This window comes from Embiotoca jacksoni, unplaced genomic scaffold, assembly GCF_022577435.1.
Source record: "Embiotoca jacksoni isolate LCO1_2020_lvr unplaced genomic scaffold, fEmbJac1.0.p SCAF_8, whole genome shotgun sequence".
NCBI lineage: Eukaryota > Metazoa > Chordata > Actinopteri > Embiotocidae > Embiotoca > Embiotoca jacksoni.
Window position 1 is genome coordinate 8769126 of NW_027185436.1, and position 21510 is coordinate 8790635.

The window sequence follows — 21510 nt, forward strand, 5'->3', positions numbered from 1 at the left end:
GTTAGAGACAGTTTATTTACTGATGCACCTCACAGTGCACAATTATTGAATTCATTAGAATTACACACACACACACACAGAGAGAGAGAGAGAGAGAGAGAGGCAAACATATGGATGGAACAACATGCATATAAATTCTTCACTAAAACGAGGGCCAAGTTTTAAGCCCGGGACGTTTAGCTGAGGGCGAATTAATGAGCCGGGTGCCAGCCGCTCGGGCGTTGTTGAACGCAGCACATATGTTAACACCATGTCTGCACAGAAAGCGTTGCGTGATCGTCACGTTTGTAGCAGCAGCAAGTTCTCGGTCTGCGTAGCTAGACAGGAGGCATTAAGGTCGTGCTGAGCGTAGTTATGGAAAAGCTCAAAGCCAAATAATGACAACGACAGCAGTTAAGCGTGTAAAACATAGAAACATAGACTTCAAGACAAAAAATAAGCTTCAGGTCGTGGCTGCGAGCATAAAGTGCGTGTGACACGCGAGCTGTGAGATAAACAATTTAAAAATGCACCTAAAACACTCTCTGTGTAGACGCAATGTAAAAGACCCATTATAATCTCATTTCAGATTCCAGACATGCAAACCACAGACGTTCATATGATGAAGTTTTGAATATGTCATCACTTCGTCTACTTGTTATAGGATTTCTTAATTAAAACGGTTAGTTAGTAAACTTTGGATTAACCTCCCTTTGTCCTCCAACTCAGATCTCGTAGTCTGCAACGTGACTTTGTTTGTACAAAATAGTGACAATGTGAATATGTCCAAAAATATGTTTTATTATAATCTACCGTGTACTGTCTATTTAAACTGCTACTGAATCTAGGCAGAGCGAGAGTGTTTGATGTGAACACGAGTGAGGAATGAATCATGCTGCAAAAAGAAGACATAATGCTGGGAGACACATTACTAGGAGGGAGAGTGTGAATTAGTCAAACAAGATTTGTGACACAAACATATTTTGGCAATGTGGGAAGCTTTAAAGATATAAAGAATTAAATTAAAGGGATATTAACAGAAGGGCAAAACTGTAGGCAAAATTTTCCAGAAATTCTGGTGTAAAAAAAAAAAAAAAAAGAACAATAAAGCAATTTAGAATGCACAGAGATTACCTCTGCCCAGAAGGAGAAACACTCCACATCAAATACTGAAGAAATCTTTCGTTCAAAAGTTTCTCCTGCACTTCAATTTCCACTTCTTGCTGTGACAAGCCATTTTTGGCCATAAAAACCAACATGCATGTAGTCATTCAATCAGCGGGTAGAACTACCTCATTTGGTCTTCTTCAACTACAGAAAATTGTTATGGTGTTGCTTCTATTTTTTTCTGCAGTAAATTACTTAGAATTCTTAATTTCAATTTGTACATATATTGCTTTTGCAATGACGCCTCTTCATTTGATATTAATTATACTTATTAATATTAATTATAAGACAAAAAAACTACTTTGAAACTTTCTCAAAGAAAAGACAGCAGCAAACAGGAATGAATGCAGTTGTCAGGAATTTGACAGAATTATGCAAATGCATGCATTCAGCACTGAGCTTATATAAACTTGTGTTGTCTTGTAAGCTTGTGTAGGCCGATGAGTTTGTACAGTATGTTTGACACAATAACAGAAACATACTTGATCGTCAAAGTATGACAACATATTTTCATAACCGACCGCTTTTAAGTTGGGGAGACGCCTCACATTAGTCAAAATTCTGTGTGTGCTTGATATAAATTATATAAAATGTTGATGAAATACAATTTCAACAACTCCTCAAAACGCACCAAAAATGTTCAGTTAAATCAAAATGTCTCCCAGAAACAAGTGCAAATGGCCTTACTGCATATACCGTTCACAAATGTCTTCTTGGTTGCTCAGTAGTTGTTCTGGCTGCATAAGAGCAGGAGTTTTCAAAGTCTGACACGTCATTATATAAAAATATGGTAAATAATACAAAACAGCACATAATCCACACTGAAACAATGAGCAAATAAAGTCATACATTTTTATTTCTCTCAGTCTTTTTATATATATATATATATATATATATATATATATAATCTTTCACTTTTGTTGAGGCAGCTTTAAGTTTTTATGTTGTCAGTTCCTGCAACAGTCTCTCTGAATTCTCATCTTTGCCTCCGCATCTCAGAGCAGCTGAAAGCTTTATTTGTTTAAAAAGCTTTTTGATTAGAAAGTTTAAAGGGCATTATTCACTGCATTAAAAATGATTTATATTTTGAAATGTGAATTTTTGTTTTGTTTTGTTTTGTTTTTCATTACATTTGATTTCTCTTTTGTTTTGGAGAATTTGCATTACTGTTACATTTGTACTCTTTTAATCATCATGTCAATTAAGAGCACTTTGAAACGCAGTAAGCTGTATGACAGGTGCTACACAAACAAAGCATGACTGATACTATATTGAAAATAAACTCCTACTTCCAACATCACAGACAAATCGCTGGCTCAAGTGATATTACAAAAATGGCATGACAGGATGTTTTTCCAAGTTGTGAAAAAGCAAATTCGGCCAAAAGGGCTGTTTATCAATATCTATTTTTACTCTGTGAGCTCGTTCTCTCTGAAGTAGAGATGTGATGGTGCACTGATTACTAATTTAACTTTTACCTTCACAGCAGGGAATATCTTAAGACCTTATTTGACCTAAATTTGACAAGCTACTCAAAGAGAAAAAGTAAAAAAAAAAAAAAAAAAAAAAAAAAAAAGTTATGTTAAAATGGACCTTAAAATTCAACATGCATTTCACTAGGTGTTTTGTTTTTATGTCTATAATCACGCAAAAATACAACTAACTCAGCTGCAGCACATTACTCTAAATCACTGTAAATAATTACAAAATAAAATGCCATGTAATGTGGTCTACGCTTCTTATAATGACACCAAATGCACTGTGCTGTGTCACGCACCAGGCGTCCAAGCTCCTGGTTCAATGGCAATGGTTCAAATGGAAGCACATAAATAAGCCAAGGACCAAAACCCTTGCACAGCACTCCAGCAAATTAAATTCAGTTTGCTGAACTGCTGTCAAGAGTGAATCAACTTTGGTAAGACCAGAAAACTTTACAAAGAAAAAGGGGGACAGCAATAATTTGAAGTGTTTAAAGAGAGGCCACGGAGAGAAGAGACAGAACTGATTACCTCCAGCCAGCAGCTATCCTGTGACGTTAAAAGCAAACGTCCAATTCAACTCTAACAAAAGACAGACTCTTGGCTGCGAACAGTCAAAGCCGATCTAACAGCAGACAAAAGAAACACAAAAGAATAAACTAAGTATAAAATCAAAGCACGATAATATGAATAGTCAGGATGGAGGGTGAAAAGGGAAAAGACGACAGTTGTGAAAAGTGGTGCAGAGAGAAGTGCCGACGTAAGCTATAACCCCTAAAAGAAAAGACAATGCGCAAATGAAGGCAAAGAGGAAGAGAGACAAAACAGACAAACGCAACTACAAATCCGTGCCAAAGAAGATCTGAGGAGAACGGCCACGCCTCAATCGCCGGCGAAGCGATGAAGAGTGATGAATAGAGACAGAGCAGCGGTGGTTGAGACAATGAGTGAGAGAGTGAAGACGAGCCAGCGAGTGAGAGAAGAAAAGACCCGAGATGGAAAAGTGAGAACGGACGTCGGCAGCGAGGCGCGAGAGAGAGACGAGGAGCCACTTACTGAGGCGCTACTCTCCTCCAGTATCTGTCAATGCCGTTTTTGAAGTATAGCACTGCCAGCCACCGGACGTTCACATCCAGCATGTGGTTATTGAAGATATTCTGTGGAAAAGAAAGAGCACATATGCTTAGCTAACACTGCTTTGTTAGCTCAAAGGAATAACACCGGGCAATTTAGGGAGTGACTGGATTTAATGATGTGGAAGAGCTCGAGCTACACAGGAGAGAAAAGGTAACAACTTCAACCGAGCTGAAGTATAAGGGCGCAGAGCTGCGATGGCATCGTGCAACTCTTCAAGGGACAGCTCCAGTAAAATATAGGTCATGTCGACTTCGATGTCAAGAGTGTCCAAGCGGTACCCACGAATGTAACTTCACTTCTTCTAACAGCAAACATTTCCGAGCTGTAAAATGTAGCTGTAGCCCTTAAAGTTCTCAAAGTCGTTCTCCTTCCCAGTGCACAGGCAGGAGCTGCATAAAGAGCCGCGCAGTAATATCAGAGATTCGGAATCTTGGCGCTCCTATTTTGGGGTTCAGGAGGTTTGGAAACAAACACGAGTTGAATAAAAGTGGGTTCGGCTGATATTTGATTGATCGATGTTGTCCTCCCTGTACGATCTCTGTTGTGAGGTACTGTGGCGCGAGGCGGCAGCACAAAATGAAGTATAAGCCCAATTTTATAGAAAGCTATCTTGTGAGATGTTGAATCATCTGTGAATCCACAGACAACACTCAACTACAAGCTGTAGTGATCGAAGAGAGGGGTTGTAAATAGGGTCTGGAACCGTGCACTTACTTTTCAACCGCACTTGGTCTTGCACATTGACAAGCACCAAAAATGGTAAAAACAACCAATAAAAAGATCTTCACATGAACTCTAATAGAACTATTTAATAGATATTTGAGTAATTCTTTTTTTTTTTTCTTTTTTTTTTTTTTTTTGCAGTCATGACATCCCGAAGATATGTGAAGATTTTTTTTGTGGTTTTAAGTACGAAAAACCATCTCAGTATAGTTTTACTTCTCTCTCAAGCTTCTTACTGAAGCTCTACCAAGAACAGGCTGTTTTATGTCTGTGACTTTAGGGCGCATCGATATTAATGACACTCTTTTCTGACAGGCTGACTCCTCAGAGAAGCACACCCAGGTTGTTTTGGCCTCGCAGCTTGCTCGCTCCACGACAAAATTATTGCTCTTTGTTTTTTCTGTCTACTACATAACGGGTTGGACAGTGTGACGTGCCGAGGGCGGATAGATGACGTTACTTTGGGTTTGTAACATCTCAAACTTAAAGAAGTCCAAACAGCGCGGTTGCTGATTACAGGTTGAGTGCACTTCCCTGTGGACTGAGCGTTTTAACACGTCAAAGGTGTTTATATAGCACCTACGACGGCTTCATAATACAAAATTAAATGGGAATCTAAATTTATACAATATGGGATCTATGACCACAAATCAGTCCCCAGCTGACTGCCCTACATTGTCCTCTTTCTGAATGTTTCCCTTCCTCTCACAACCTTGCGATTTGTTGCTCTGATTACAGTTATTGTGCCAGGATGAATTGTCAGTTGTCACACATGAACAGAATATATAAAGCCTCAATCTGATATTGTTATGCTGATTAGAAAATATTCCCTCCCTATTAATAACTATCTGCAAAGAAGTAACCCACTGCCACTGTTGGAACAACTCAGACTTTAACACTGATACGCAGCGAAACCCCACCGTCGGCAAAATAGCACATTCATTAGCACCTCCGATTATGTAAGTTTCTGTGCTTCCGACTGAGATTTATTTCACACATTTGATATCATCCCTCACCAGCAGGACTGAGTAGAAGCCAGGCTGGGTCTCCCACTGCCGGAGCTGCTCCTCCGCAGGCTTCAGCACAGCGGTGTCCTGACTGGTAGCTTGGGTTAAGGCCTGCAGCACCACTGAACTGGCACTGTCCATATCCATAGCTGGATATATCTGCAGGATAACAAAAGAGGGGAGCGGGGAGATGGAGAGACAGACAAAAACGGAAGTGACGCGATCTGTCAGTAAAAAGTTCTGGCTGATGGTAGGAAAAAAAAAAAAACTTCCAGAATAGTTTGAGTGCAGGGAAAAACAACATAATAAAACATCCTCTGACAGCTGAGGCAGTCAAATTGCATCTTCAAAACCATCAGAACAAGGAACCTTCTTTTTTTTTTTTGCTTTTCCTGGCTGTATCCTATTCCAAACCATTTTATTATAGATCAAGCAGCGCTGAAATCCCTGTTAAACGCAGAGAGAACAAAACAAATCCTTCGGCGTTAGAAAGGCACACCTGAAAGAGACGCTGGCAGTCATCTCTACCACTCTGTCACAGACAGAATTCAAGCCCCCGAGTTCACACGTCCGAAGGTGTTTTTCGGTCTCACAGTTCGCACCTGACTCAGTCGCCTCTCTGCCTCGAAAACATGTATTCTTAGATCGAATAATGAAATGTCGCCTAAACAGACCTACGATAGGATAACTGTTGATGTCTATTTGTCTCCGCAACAAAAGAAAACTGCCGATTACGCATGTCAGGATACTGCGGGGACTACGAATGAGTTGAATGAATTTACTCCTGATATCGACGATGTAAAAGAACACTTGGTTTTTCTCGAGCAACTGACTGCAGGTTTACTTGCGAGACCAGAGGAGGTAGAATGACAGCAGTGAACTTTATCCCCAGGTTTCAGTGGGAATGGGGAAAATGTAGATCAAGGCTGCCACCTACAGTCCAGACACAAATCTTCAGCACCACAAATCACCTGGCGCTATCCCCACACAAGAATAATGCAGCAGTGTCACAGCTGTTCCTGCTGAACACAGACAGATTATTTTAATAAAACGCCCATGCATTATTAATTTAGTGACAAACAATCGACTAAGGGAAGTCTGAAGGTTTGTTTTTTCTATTCTACAGGTGTGATTGGAGGACCAGTAGTACCAGCACACTCGTAATGACATTAACGTCATGTATGCGTGTCCCTGTTGGCAACCACAAAAACCCTTGCTGTGAGGAAGTCTCCAAAGGGCAATCCATGTAAAACAACATTAGAGACAACAATCCACCTTTAAACTGTGGCATTAACAGGGAATGCATTAACTTCACATGCACACTGGTATTTTAGTATGATTATGTCCTTTATTTCAGATTTGACAAACCTAAACATGATTGCCGGCGTACTGAGAAACTGTGGCGTGTCAACGCCAGACGAGTCTCTGCCATGTGCGCAGATGCATCAGCAACTATAGTTACATAATGGTAGACGGTAAAACCACAAAGGTGATTATATATCAAATGTCACCATAATCGACACACTGAAGTGAGAGCAAAAGTCTGACACCGTCTTTGCGAAAACCTAAATTGCACAGCTCTTCTCATCCTCCGCTAGAAGTCGCTAGAACCAGAGAGACGGCAGAAAAACACACACGATGCCACAACAATTCAGTTGGTGCAGAAATGACAAAGAGAGGCTGCATGCAAGGACTCGGAAACCTGAATAAAATAACAGTGTTGTGCGCGGCGGTACGAGCGACCGGGTATCCCTGTGTGGCGCGTTCACGCCAAACACCAAGTCCAATACGAACAAGGAGAAGACTCGCGACTAAAACACGAGCATCAGTGTAAACATACGCTGTGATTACAACTTCCAACTGTGCCTTGGGCTGAGCAATGTCAATATTTACACAGTATTGTCAGTTAGTTAGTTACTATGCGTGATAATATCACCCGTAAAGTCACCGGTGGTCCACGGAGTAAAAGCAAACATTCACGAGATGGGGAAAAAAAAAAAAAAAAAAAAAAAACTTCAAAATGTCATTAAATAAACTACAATTCAGTTTGTGGGTCTGCAGAATGGCCGGAGACGTTCCCGTTATTAAATGACCTCTTTTTTTTTTTTTGTCCCTTGAACTCGTGTGTCACAGCGTCAACCCCTGAGCTTGTTCAGAAACGCCGGTGTTACAGCTGTGCCGTGATGTCACAGGGTTGGTCTGATTATTTATATTGTTGAGGTAAGGTGCTTTACTCACAGCAGTAGAAACACGATTCCCCGATTTGACATGTGGCACCTGTCACTCTCATCTCACACTGCTTGACCAGCTCATAACTGCACGAAACTCTCCACACGTGTTCAAAACGCACCCAACGAAACGTGCTTGTTGACAAGTCTGCAGTTTGTCTCGCAGCTGTGTGAATGAACCTCAGTCCGACAACTTTCACGTTGAGAGGTCTCACCACTCGGCCTCAGCTCGTGTCCCTCCTGTATATTAACGATGTTCACATACATCAACGGATACAACAAAACCTTTAGTTTGTTTGTTTGTTTTTTGTTTGTTTGTTTGTTTTCCGGGATGGGGACGAGTCTTTTAAGGATTCTGTTTAAAAACCATCCGTTTCTTTTGCTTGAACTAGTCGTTGCTTCCGGTCCGGGTGAAGCTGCGGTGCTGAACACGTGAAACGTGAAGACAGCTGGTTGTCTGGTGTTTGGCATCACGCCGCGGCCTCTTCGTCCAACACCAGCTCGACTTTACCCAGATAACGAACGACAAAACGGGCCGACGGCTCGAACTCTGCTGACTAAAAGGTTAAATATTAAAAGTTATTGGCAGCTAAATGTGTCCACGGGCGTGTCGGGAGCACAGCGACGCTGCGACTTCGGCGTCACGACAGAATCACGAAGCAGCAGCAGCAGCGTGTCTGTGATGGTGGTTCGTTTGTTGTTGTTGTTGTTGTTGTTGTTGTTGGGAACCGAAACAAGCTCGGTGCTGCGGAGTCGGATGGGGAACAGCGATTTGCGACTACGGTGATTCACAGTTGACTTTCGCTGGCTCTGTAGTACCGGGCCGCTCAGGAACAAAACAGGGGCTCCGGAGTACCCAAAAACACCAAAGCTAACTTTGGGCTAGCCAGCGAGCTAAACACATTCAATTACGCAGCCAAAGGCCGACGACGTCCGCGATGTTAAATTGTTTATCTTCTGGTAACGAAGCGAATGCTGCATGGAAGGGGGAACCAGAATTGGACTCACCTAAAAGAATACCAGTAGAAAACGGGAGTCTGTGCCTGTAACAGCGGCTGCTGAAGCGCTACTGCCGAAGGTAATGCGACGAGAGATGGAAAACACACGCTTTGGAGGAATGGCGCGGAGAACGCAGCGGGCGCGTGCTGATGACGTAACGGGTTTTAAGAAAGCGTCCTTCGTCATGAATGAACGGAGCCGGCTACTGAAGGCACGTGAAGGCATCGTCGCTTGTTCTCATTATCGTTGCTGTCTTTTTTTTTTTTTTTTTTTTTTTGGAAACTACTGATGGTATTAATAGTATGTCGGAAATTGTGTAACTTTGTAATACAACGTTGTTGTAAATTATGAGTTTCTCCAGTCAATAAAAACGAACAACGGTCCTGTCTGATGTGTGTTGACCTGTAAATTGAGTTTTTTGTTTCACTAATTTATGTGTAATAAATTGTGTCAGATTGATAAACAATAGCCTAAAACTAGGCCATGTACAGTGAAAACAAAAGCCGATGTGCCCATTCTCTATTTTGGCTAAAGTTACATACCGAACCACAAATCGGCCCAGATTTCAGTACAGCACCAGCTCATCTGCTTCGCCTACAGTTTTAGCTTCAACCTTTGTCCAGAGCTCAAGCTCCAAAGCTTTTCTTGTGCCATCTCTCCCCATCAACAAAGTGCCCATTTTGTTCCTTTTCCAGTGACTAGCATGTGATACAGTTTTAATTAGAGGCCAGCAGCCCTGCTATTTTCTTTTATTCTATTTGGCCTGCATTTGCCTTTACCCACAATGCTGAAAAATTGTCCATTTGATGCAATGTGTGTCACATTGCTGTACTCCAAATGCAGAGCATCAATCAAATACATGAAAGGAAATATTGACTGACTCAGAATCTTTGTATTTTATTAACATCTAGATTGTTCTGCTCTAAATACAGCTACAGACGTTTCATCATTTAATCTTATGATTCATTTTTAGAGCTCTTGGACTAAAACAATTTGGTGACCCTGACGTAACCGGATCAACTGAACATAGTGGCACAGCTCGATCACCCTGTATCGGCATCAGATGTGGAAACTGGGGAAAATAGGTAAATCTGAGAGGGTTAATGATTTTTAACTGTCTTGGGACCCATGGAAAAAATACCCTTATATTTGAAAGGTTGATCGAAATCATGCTAGTGCTTGGATTCAACTTTTGGATCTGGTTAGAGGCTTCAGTGAGGTTGCCCACTCAGTGTACTGCTTGAAAAATTGTGGTTCTAATCTGGACAGTCCATAGTTTCTTGGAGTTGGGTTTTGTGAAGCTGTTACAGTCTCATACTTGACCTCTACATGTTTTTTTAAGTGTTGAGCAAGACAGAAATGGTAGTAATTTACTTGCAGGTAAATTAACCCGCTGCATTTTCTTTTTATACATTTTTAGTGGGATCATAGACTGAGCACTTTAAAGTCCTTGCCACTGACAGTCTCCTTTCTTTTTCAGCTTGCTTTGGAGAGCTGTTTATTTGAGTCAGCCACAACATTATTCTGTTGGCTGACTCTCTGCTATGTTTGTACTGGGACATGGCCAATGGCAGCCTCCTGTTAGAGAGCTAAAAAAGAGTCAAAGATAATCTTTGGATATGAATACAGATAAATTCACAGTTTAAATTGGAAAAGAACAATTGCAGGAGAGACATAAAGAGTTCCGCTTTTATCATCTTTGAGATGTGTCTTGAACCGTGTCCACCTGTTGCAAACTGAATGGACTGGACAAAGTTTAGAAAGAGACATAGCTGTGTTGATAAGGTCCCACAACTCACAGTATTGCAAATCAAGACAAAAAATGAGCCACAAAGTTTAAGGAACCCTCTGCAGACCTCCATGATAAACCTGTTGTCGGTAATGAAACCATTGCTAAAGCTTTGACTGTTCCTAGAATCACAGAGGTTGTCAATAATCGTGAAATGGGAGAAGTTTGGAGTTTGCTGAACTGCCTTCAATCAACACAGAGAGCACGAGCGAAAAGATTACCTGAGCTGCTGAGTCAAAAACAAAAATATGTGGCCAGAATCATGTCTGGTAAACACTAGGCACTCTGGCTGATACCATCCCTACAGTGAAGCATGGTGGTGGTAGCATCACGTGGTAGTTGTGCTTCTTAGTGCAGGGACTGGGAGACTGATCACAGTTGAGAGAATGAATGCATCAAAATATAGAGAGGTCTTTGAAGAAAATATACCCCTGTGTGTAGTGACCTGACACTGGAGCAACAGTTCATATTTCAGCACAACAGTGAACAGACACATAAAACCAAGACAATACTGGAGTGACTGTCTTTAAGTGACTGACTTTTCCTATCCAGCCTAATAAAAACCTGACAAGATCTGCCAGGAAAAATGATATTAACTGCCCAAATCAGTGTGCAAAACCTGCACAGACTTATTTAAGAAGGCTTGAAGGTATAGTCACTGCAAAATGGGCTTCTACAAAGAATTTAATTAATTGTCGATGAGAGATTTCCATTTTAGTCTTTTAAGGAGATTGCATAAATTTCAAAAGACATGTATCACTTTGTCATGATGGGTTATTGTGTGTATGTTGGAGGGGAAACAATTTAAAGTATGCAAAAAGTGAAAGGGTGGGTATAAATGGTTAGACGAATGGATAGATGAAGTGTTTGCATGCAACTTAGAGATAGAGTGAAAGTCTGTATGTGTGTGTATGTGTGTGGGTGAAATGGGAGTGTCTACTGGCAGTGTTATTCCCTCTTTCTGTCAGTCTTTATCACTTCACTAAAAACTTTGTCTTACAGCAGACACAGACACAAGGAGACTTACAGTATACCCTAATTTTTCTGTGCCAAAACATGGATTTGCTGGAGCTGTTTTTCATAGCTCTTGGTTCTGCAGTTGTTGCCTACTATGCAGTGAAACTGCTGCTTTTTAGCAGGATGTTTTTTCCACAACTGTGTTTTCCACTGTCGAAAACCTTCTTCACCTCTGTGGGAGAGTGGGCAGGTGAGAAGTGTGTTTTTGTGAGTGTGCTTGTGTGTACTGTATGTCAGACCTACAGTAGGTCATGCTATGACTAATAAATGCTATGACTTTGATAAATGTGATTAATAGCATCAGGTCAATTTACATCTGTCACAGCCTTACCTAAAAGTTTTGTAATTAATTGCATGAATGAGCAAATGTGGGTCAAAATAAACAGGCAGGATGTGCCTGTACATGCAAAGACAATGCAATGCAAATGCAGCAGTTTATTAAAGGTCACAGATAAATGGAAAAAATGTGGCTGCAAAACAACAAGAAATAGAAGATTTTCCAGCTCAGACTTGTTAAGACTTTTCACTGTTGCGCAAGCTTGCACTTGTGTAATGTTAAACCTCAGGGGGCAAGTCCTGACTTTCCTTGAGAAACCATTTGTTCAGACATACCTAGCAGCTGCTTACATTTTGTAAATGACAAGGAGGTTTAACTGGTGTGACTGGAAAAAGAAGAACACTTGGAGTACACAATACTGTGACTGCAGACACTGTCATGTATTTCAAGAACATTTTACCATAATGTGCCTCCAGGGTAAGCTAGCAATTAAGCATGATAAGCTCTTACATCCTCCAGCTGGCACAACAAATTTAACTTGTAACCTACCTTTAAACTTTGAGAACAGTGTTACTTTAACTTAAATGCAACTAAGGATGCACATTCAGCTCTTGCTCACACCTCACACTGTCTCCCGCCAACATTTCTCTGCAGGCCCCTGAGCAGTCCAAACAACATAAGGGATTTCCTTTGGCTTCTTCTGAAAACGTTATTCAGTCTCCCACAGTGCTAAAAGAAGCCTGATGAGAAATGCAGAATAGTGGGCAGATCTTTTCTTTCTCTCCAAAGCCCACTTTCATTCCTTTCCAGCACAGAAGAGCAACATCAGAACAGTTTGTTCTGGGCTGCTTCGACTTTGTTCCTCTGCATTTATTTGTCTCTTGACATGTTAGAACCACTTTTGTATGAGTTTGTGTTCCCTTCACACTTGAGTCTTTTCATTCTCATGTGGCCTATGATGTATAGTAAGGCACATGCGTGAATTGATAACATAAATATCACTTGCTTACAATAAGTGTGTGTGCCTGTGGTTGTGCAGCATTCTAAAACTCAAGTTGGCAAAGATGGCTCATTTTATTAAGTACATGTTGCTTCAACTGCTCCCTCAATGTGCTTCAGCATCTGTTTATTTATGTGATATAGAGCGTGAAAGTGACATATGATCACAGGAGGTCACCCGAGATGCATGTGGAGATGCTTGATTTAGACTTTATTAATCCCACAGTGGGGAAATTTGTAATTCAGTCCAGGTGTGAGCAGGGCCTTTGAGATTTAAATGGCATGTCATGTTCATAGTGTGTGCTGAGAGTACAAAAATCAACAGGACTGTAAATCCCTTCACAGTCATGTGATATTTATCAAAAGTATATCTCAAAGTATTTTCTCTCTTCTTGTTTGTTGTCCTGTAGAAGTGGTTGCCAGTGCTTGACTTACATTATCTATAATGTCATGAGTACAAATCAGAAGTTTGTAAACCAATTTGTGAGATTTTCAATTTTCTGTCTTTGGTGCCTTTATTAATAGCATCTAAAAAGAAAGACTGATTATAATACATGAAACACTTACTGTATTTGTGAGAACACTATCAACTCACAGCAGGTCAGCATGTCTCATGGTAACTGTGGGGAAGTTTGTGTTTCACAGTGGACTCTGGACAAACATGACTTTGAGATACACTGTTTACGATAAGGACATTTGGGGCTCATCTGGCCAAAAGTACAAAGCTGTTTAGTGCACAATCTCGGCACTCTTGAATTTCAGTGGTAGTTATGCAATGCTGAAACAAAACAAATTGGAACTGTACTGAAGAAATATTGGTACCAAAACAATAACATCTGTGGAATTAGTACAGTTATGAAAATAAAATGAAAATAGCTGTATATGCATTTTTTTTTTTATTAGAGAGCATAATGTTTTGTGATAGACTGGTGATCTGTCCAGTGTGTCCAATGCTTTTCGCCCAAAGTGAGCTGGATAGGCTCTAGCCCCCCCCACCCCCGTGACCCTGTTCAGGATAAAGCGGGTATAGATAATGAATGGATGGGTAATGTTTTGTCTGACTGTAATTGTACTAAACACTGTCCTATTGACTGGCCAGTCTAAATCACAGTACCTCTCCCTCTCTGTTTTACTCTCTCACTGCATTTCTCTTTGAAGAAAGGCCTCCGCGGGCCACTGCAGCTAACATAACTAATTTGCATAAAGGAAAATGCCAGAGTCATGTCTGAGACTCCTGTGAAAATGGTCTGAATATATAACTGTTGTGAACATGATGAATAAATTCTCCTAATTTTCTTCTGTTGTATAAGGATGGCAGAAATCTCAGGGACAGATAGCTATTTTGGCACCTGGGCAAATAAAACCAAATTATCTGCATGGCTTGATACCACTAGAGGTACATGAGAAAACATGATTTATTTTGGTTGTTGTTCTTATTTGGGTAAACCAAACCTGGTGAGTCAGGTCCAAAATGTGCTAAAATTGCTCACAAATTATAAAACTGTCCATACATAAAATCATCAAATGTAAACCCTTTGCAGGTTTCACTTTTTCATGTTAGTCCAACAAAAATATTGAAATATTAGTTTAACTAACTAGACACCTACAGGTACAGTGACATGTAATGTCTGCAGTTAAAATCAACAGTCATTGGCTTGAAACGACAATCAGGCATTTTGTTTTCCTTCTGGTTTCAAAAACTACCACAACCTTTGAGTGATAAATCTGTGCTCATTTCAACTGTAAATGGGAAATCTTGATGGGCATAGCAACAGTAACTGGGGGATTTGGGTCAAATGATTTTAATTTAACATTTTAGAGGCATCAAAATTTCTGAAGACTGGTGTTTCCATTGTAAGGCAGGGCCAGTATGCCAACACTAATCACTTCCCTCGAGGAGAACATATTGGGTTTCAGCTTTTAGGAGAAACAATAATGAAGAAACCCTCAATGCAAATAACAGCCTGTTAGTTTGTTCTTGTGAATGCCGAACATCAACCCATTCTCACTGAGTCTTCTCAACGTTTTGGGCTTTGTCATTCGACACTGTTCTCATTTTGTCATTTACAAAGGAACGTGTGCACATTTGTAAGGAGCGTTTAGTTAGTGTGTTCAACTGAACACATGAAAAGAGGCTGAGCAGTTACTTGGCAGTGTCACATCACTCGTTTGACTCAACACTTCAAACCAGTGCATCCCATTTAAAAGTTCTCTCGGCCTTCCTTAATCTGAAATTTCAGTTTTTAAAGACCCAGTTAGCTACGAATACTTATCAGTCTGGTTCTGAATGTGGTACAGAAAATAGTCTGTGATCTTTATAATCAGGGTCAGGATGAAATCATCTCTAAGAAACAAGCAGTTCCTGTCTGTTCTCTGCTTTATCTTTAATATTTATCAGAACTGAAGAACATGCTGTTTTGGCACAGTCTGTAAGAACAGAGCGGGTGGGGTGTACAGTAACAAACACAATGCTGGTATTTGTCTGACAACAGAGGAATACGGATGAGTGAGTGCAGCTCTGGATCACACTGCCCCAACTGGTTAGAATGGAAACTGCAGGAAAGAATGACAACTGAATGAATTCCTTTGTAATGCTGACCCCTGTATCCCTGTTTCAGTGGTGACTGGTGCTTCAGAAGGCATAGGAAGAGCATACGCATTTGCAGTAAGTGATTGTTTCAATAGCACTGCTTGTGTTTGCATGTTATGATAATCATGTCTGTACATGAAAGTGAAGTATAGGAAACTAGAACTGAGTGTCCTTTCACAGCTAAAACCCCTATTCAACATTATAACTGTTTATTTGTATTTACATGGTGTCATATTCTGATATTATCTGAAATACTTTACTGCTGAGGTCATCGTGCAAGTTTTATTTGATTTGATTCAGTCTTCGACGATTTTGTTTTCACTCATCCTCCATCTTCTTTCTTCTCAGCTGGCAGAGCGAGGGATGAACGTGGTTATTATGAGTAGGACCAAAGAAACACTGGATCAGGTGGCCAAGGAAATAGGTATAAATCTGATCGTTTTTATTGTGTCTGCTTTTAAAACTTATGGCATCTACAAATTTGCTGATTGTCATCTGTAAAAGTACATAATGTGCAGCGTGTTGAGACCGTATCATTCTTCACAGGTGAAACAACAGGGCAGATAGTGAAAGTGATGGTAACAGACTTCATAAATCCAAACATCTTCAGTGAACTCAAGGATCAACTGAAGGACCTCAACATTGGGGTTTTAGGTTTCAGATTCATTTTTTCTTACATGTCATGTTTGAAACACAAGATGCTTTCACAGATACAGTTTTCTTAAGATTTCTCTCTCAGTATCTTTTTTTTTTTTTTTTTTTTCCTACCACAGTAAACAATGTTGGTGTGTTGCCCAGCTTCATCCCCTGCAAATTCCTTGAGTCGGAGGAGCTGGACAAGGTCAGTGGTTCCTCAGCAGCTGAAGTGTTCTTGTAAAAAAAACAAATGCTATGTTTATATTCATTGTTGCTCACCAAAATGCACCAAGTATATCATTGAGCTCCCACAAATCCATCCATGTTGACTTGCTTGCTATGTTCGTGTTCTCTGAATTTATTGGTGTACTGCTGTACAAGTTCAACAAAATGGTGACCTCCACAGCTCCGTAGCACTATTATAGGTCAACAACTCTACAGGAGCCTTTAATGAGTAACCAATATGATTTGCACTAATTGAGTTGCATAATTTAATAAATTACTTTTATTGGTAGTCATCTTTGCATGCATATTTCAGGTGCTGATCCTCAGAGGGTCTCACAAGTAATCTAAACTGTATCCATCCGTAAACACCCCACCTCCTCCTCGTTGACCTTAATAAATAAAGATTACTTGGGACCTATGTTTACATGTGCTTTCAGACAATTACAGATGTGATAAACTGCAATGTGAAAACCATGGCCAAGGTAAGAGCATATATTTGATATTACTTTTTTCACACCAATGAATTTTAGGGCCCAACATAAAGTCTCATTGACGGGAAACAAAAGAATGCTCCACACTGTTTGTTACTCACTTTATTTATTGACAACATTTCAATTCTCAGACCTTCATCTTGTCAATTTATCATAGACAATAATTTATATAGCTTTCAATGTGAACCAAAACATTAAGAAAGATAGTACAAGTGATGGACAGTCAAGAGGATTCATTGTTTTCTTCACAAATAAATGAACTCTGTCGACCTTTACTTCTGTCTCAAATCTGAACTTATTTTGTCTCCAGATGTGCAAAATGATCCTTCCAGGCATGGAGAACAGGTTTCCTACCCATGTTTTCTTCATTAGATGTAATGTGATTAAGATCATAACATGCTGCTTACAATCGAGTTCCTGGCCACAAGTATGAGCCAACAATTGCTTTTTCTTTGCTGCCTCTACAGGGGAAAAGGGGTGATTTTGAACATTTCATCTGGAATTGCCTCTATTCCTTTCCCCCTGTACACACTATACGCTGCATCAAAGGTACGTTCAGCATCTCCTGCACACTTCTAGGTCTCCTAAATTCTTCTCCACCATCACTCATACTTTAATCTGTGTTCCTGTAGGTGTTTGTGGAAAGGTTTTCTCAAGGTCTTCAAGCTGAATACAGTGATAAAGGGATTACTATACAGGTACTTTGATTCTAATACCTCAGGGTCTTTAAATTACAGGAACAAGAAATTAGTTGGAAATAACTTCAAAGTGTTTTTAATTCTTCAAATCTTGTCACAATTTTCTGTTTCTCTTTATTCTTCTTTTTTCAGACAGTGGCTCCTTTTGGGGTTTCCACTCGAATGGCAGGCTACCAGCAAATTAACATAGTGACTCTGTCACCAGAAGACTTTGTGAAAAACTCCCTGCAGTACCTCCGAGCTGGAGACAAAACAAATGGAAGTGTCTGTCATATATTTCTGGTAAGACTTGCTGGCAAAAACATCTGATGATGCCAAAAAATATGACCGTGGCAAAAGACTCACTTTCTGAATATGTTTGTGTGTGTGTTTGTGTGTGTATGAACACAGGGCTGGTTACTGCAGTCTATTCCCCTCAGGGTTCTCTATACAGAGTGTGTGCTTCACAGCCTCCAAGACTACGTGAAGAAAAAAACAGCACAGACAGCATCAAGAGCAGCTTTAGAAAATGGTAGAAATACATAGGAAATACATAGGAATAGTAATGTGAAGATATTTGGCTCAAATATTGCTGTGAACTGACAAATATTGTAATTTGTTTAAGTGTCATGTACTGTATATGTACCGTAATGTCTTGTGTATCTAATCGTATATGTCTGAGCTTTGGTGATATTGCGCGTAAACTGCCCTCAAGAAAGTACCTTTATAAATGATTTTTGTTTTAATGTTTAGAGGGCGTGATACCACTGGTTTTTTTTTGTGGTTTTTTTTAAAGAATGTTCATCATGGCTTTCATGGCTCAGAAAATGTATCCCACTTTACGTCTCTGCTTTATTACAAATATACTATATTCTCTTACAATGGAGGAAATTACATTTATTGACATTTACAGACACCCACAAGGGGGCACAGTTGTGTAATTTTCCCTCAGCTCAATTGTATTCGAGAAGTTAACATTATTAGACTTATTTAGATATAATTCGTTGGCTATATGCATCTTCGTGTATTTTTGTATATTTCCTGTAAGATATTCCAATGTTATGTATGTAGCAGATATAAGTTGGGCTTTTTTTGGTAACAGACAAAATTTACAAGACAGAAGCCATCATGTTTTGACATTTAATACACCAATAACAGAAAAAAACAAAAAAAACAATTCAAACCTTTATTGCCATAAATACCGTAAACCCCACAGTTGTCCCAGCTAGTACATCTTCAGACAGGCATTAAATGCAGTAAACTATTACTGTCACATTTACTCAGGGGAGAGGACCCAAACGCACGGCGCAGGAGGCGGTAGTTGATGCAAATTGCAAGCTTTACTCATGTTGTTCTGCAGGTTTCAAGTAAACAAAAAACGTACAAGGAAGAACAAGACATGCGACAATCTGGCAAGAGGAGAGAAAGGACTGCAAACACAAAGGGGTTATTGGCTAACGAGAGGTGGGTATGAAAACTGGCGGGGAAAAGGCACAAAGGCAGGAAGTAACTAGAAGTACGTGGGGGGGGGGGGGGGGGGGTGATTACCAAATAATCCCAGGAAATATAACAACTAAAAAGGCAGAACTATGACATTCTGTGTTTAAACTTCATTTGCATTCATTCTGATGTTCTTCAAAGTTAAAATGAACATTCCATTTTTCATTCGTCCTCAGAATCATAAATCTCGTAGAGGAATATGATTGATAACGAGTCTGGCGCCTTGCTGAACCGAAGGAACCATCCTGTTCTGTAGATTCGCCCCAACATATATCACTGTTATAAGATACTCACAAACACACACTTTTCAGTGTCATCAGCATCCTCTGTTCTCCTCTGAGATGGAGGAAACATTTGATCATATGAACGCACCACCAGACCATGCTGGTGTCAGTTACCATTCTGACGCACAAAAGCCGTTGGGAAGAGAGAAGAACTGATGAGCTTCTACCTGGTTCCTCACTGGAGACCTGGGCTTGACAGCCTGCCGCAAACAGAATGATGTACGGTGTTTAAAAAGTACACAAACAGTCCTTCATCTGAGCACAGATATGTGCAGCAGAAGCAGACACACGCAACCATTTGAATTAGTATGTGTTACAGAGATGTCTGACCTCAAGGAGTCACTAATCACGGGGTGACTGCAGTGTTTAGACAACTGTGATGAATGATCCTCCCCTGGAGAGATAGTGCAGTGAATACAGGAAAAGAGAGAGGACGGTCAGAGTGACCCTGAGCTTCGATGATCCACGCCAGGTCTGACTGTTCGAAAAAGGCAAAGAATAACTAATCTTCAAATAAAGAACTGTTTGTATTTATCACACGGTGGTGGAGGAAGTATTCAGGTCCTTTACTTATGTAAAAGTGCTAATACCAAACTGTGAAAATATTTACCAACAAGTAAAAGTTCTGCATTCAAACTTTGCTGAAGTGAAAGCATGTAGGTATTTGCAGCGATATGTACTTAGCATCTAGTTGTGTTTTCAGCTTTTCCAGATGATTCAAGTGGGATTCAAATAGTTTATTTGGCCAAAGAAATAGAGGAGTTTACCTAACCTAAGGTTGAAAAACTATTTAACCCTTCAGTTTATCAGACAAATTCAAAATCAACAAATTTACGTAGTTTTTACTGGACTGAAGGGAAAATTGTCACATGAAATGTAACTGAAGCTGCCTGACTAACGTAGTGGAATAAATAGTACAATATTTGCCTGAGATGTTGAAGGGAAGAAGTATAAACTAACATGAAATGAAGCTACTCAAGTAAAGTACAGGTAGGTCCACCACTGACCTCATAAAATGTTTGAGACTTTTACAGGACTTTCGCAACAGTTGATTAGAACAACAAAGACCAAGATTCAAATGCAGGAAATTAAATAACAAACCATCCAAAAATGGCCAGAGGAGGTCAAAGCATCATTATAGAAAAGTAAATCTATCATAACATTGTAAGTCAGGTCGTTTTTCTTGATAATTGAACATATTGTATGAATATCACAGAAGGCTTTACAATCTGTTCAACACACATCACTCTTTGTCCTTAAACTACCAGAAAGCCCACATACCCTACATAATTCCTATATGACATGTCTAAAATGAAGATTGATGATGAGATTAAGTTTATTCATTTAAAGCATATCAATGGTGACGTGTATCGTTTTTTTTCTTGACAAACACTCCTGTCAGCGTGGTAGCATTCAATAGCCACTAGAGGGCACAAAATGTTAAGGTTTCACTGCGCCTTCAGATTGTTGTTAAATGGATCTACAGCAGGTACAACACATGATTAAAACTGATGAAGGTTCAAGTTATGTCTGATTAGTGATCTAAGTCTACCACATCAAAAACAGGAAAAATACTACTGTATAAAGTTGCTTAAAAAAGTAAAAGTAGCAAAAATATCTTGTCAGAGTCTTTAGTTTTTTTTACTTCATGTATCAGTTTAATTTAATGTAGACACCGCTCTCCACCACTTGGAATTTCCAGGAGGTGTTTCATCTGTAATATTCATGTCGCTGCATCTCCAAAGCCACAGTGTGTGTGTGTGTGTGTGTGTGTGTGTGTGTGTGTGTGTCAAATGCAGCTGAAATCAAAAGTTGTTTACCCGGGTTACCCAAGAGCAGGGACTTTCCTCACCTGAGGTGATGTGCCAACGCATTCATGGCACCTTTTAATTGACCTTTTCAACACCTCTCTAACATCAATTGAGGTTCTCTGAGTTGAAAAGTCAATATTACTCCCATAATAGCAGGTTATAGGCAGCTGAGATAAATTCCCTTCCTTTACAAACCATCAGTGTGGGAGAGCTTTTCTGCTGCATTTGCAGATTAATGGTTTTACCATGAATGGGATCATATTTTAGTACAAATATTAAGTGAAAGTCTAAAGCCTCAGCAGATGAGAGATTCATTAAAGAAAGGGTCAAAAGAAAGTAATTGTTTTCATTTCAGTGGATGACCAAGGCTCACATGGGTGGTCAGGGCTCCAAGGTCGCTTTCTTCATGCGGATTGCATGTGTGTGTGTGTGTGTGTGTGTGTGTGTGTGTGTGTGTGTGTGTGTGTGTGTGTGTGCGCGTGTGTGTGTGTGTGTG

The 21510-nt window shown here is 40.0% G+C and overlaps 2 protein-coding genes across 3 annotated transcripts in view; one reads left to right on the forward strand and one right to left on the reverse strand.

Annotated features, from left to right (window-relative positions):
• The window catches only part of ipo11 (importin 11), a 112203-nt gene extending 103353 nt beyond the window's left edge, over positions 1–8850 (reverse strand). The window contains exons 1-3 of one of the 2 annotated variants that reach the window (XR_011179768.1): positions 8728–8850; positions 5501–5650; positions 3681–3781 (exon numbers count right to left, since the gene is read on the reverse strand). Coding sequence is in view for 1 of the 2 variants with exons in the window: in XM_069178508.1 (XP_069034609.1) it covers positions 3681–3781; positions 5501–5638 (239 nt within the window). In the remaining variant the exon portion in view is untranslated. The remainder of the gene's footprint in view (positions 1–3680; positions 3782–5500; positions 5651–8727) is intronic. The other variant, XM_069178508.1, reaches the window with a different exon arrangement.
• A 2653-nt stretch (positions 8851–11503) lies between these two features.
• hsd17b3 (hydroxysteroid (17-beta) dehydrogenase 3) lies at positions 11504–18301 on the forward strand. Its single transcript, XM_069178495.1, has 11 exons — positions 11504–11714; positions 15419–15465; positions 15739–15814; positions 15937–16044; positions 16164–16231; positions 16689–16733; positions 17053–17087; positions 17210–17291; positions 17375–17440; positions 17573–17722; positions 17831–18301. The coding sequence occupies exons 1-11, from the start codon at positions 11564–11566 to the stop codon at positions 17963–17965; spliced, it is 963 nt and encodes a 320-aa protein (XP_069034596.1). The 5' UTR covers positions 11504–11563; the 3' UTR covers positions 17966–18301.
• Positions 18302–21510: the final 3209 nt, after the last annotated feature.

Bases quoted from the DNA above. Each gene is read 5' to 3' on its own strand.
- hsd17b3 (XM_069178495.1), top strand. From the start codon at position 11,564: ATGGATTTGCTGGAGCTGTTTTTCATAGCTCTTGGTTCTGCAGTTGTT. The intron at 11,715-15,418 runs GTGAGAAGTGTG...TCCCTGTTTCAG, and splicing joins CTCTGTGGGAGAGTGGGCAG to TGGTGACTGGTGCTTCAGAA. The intron at 15,815-15,936 runs GTATAAATCTGA...CATTCTTCACAG, and splicing joins TCAGGTGGCCAAGGAAATAG to GTGAAACAACAGGGCAGATA.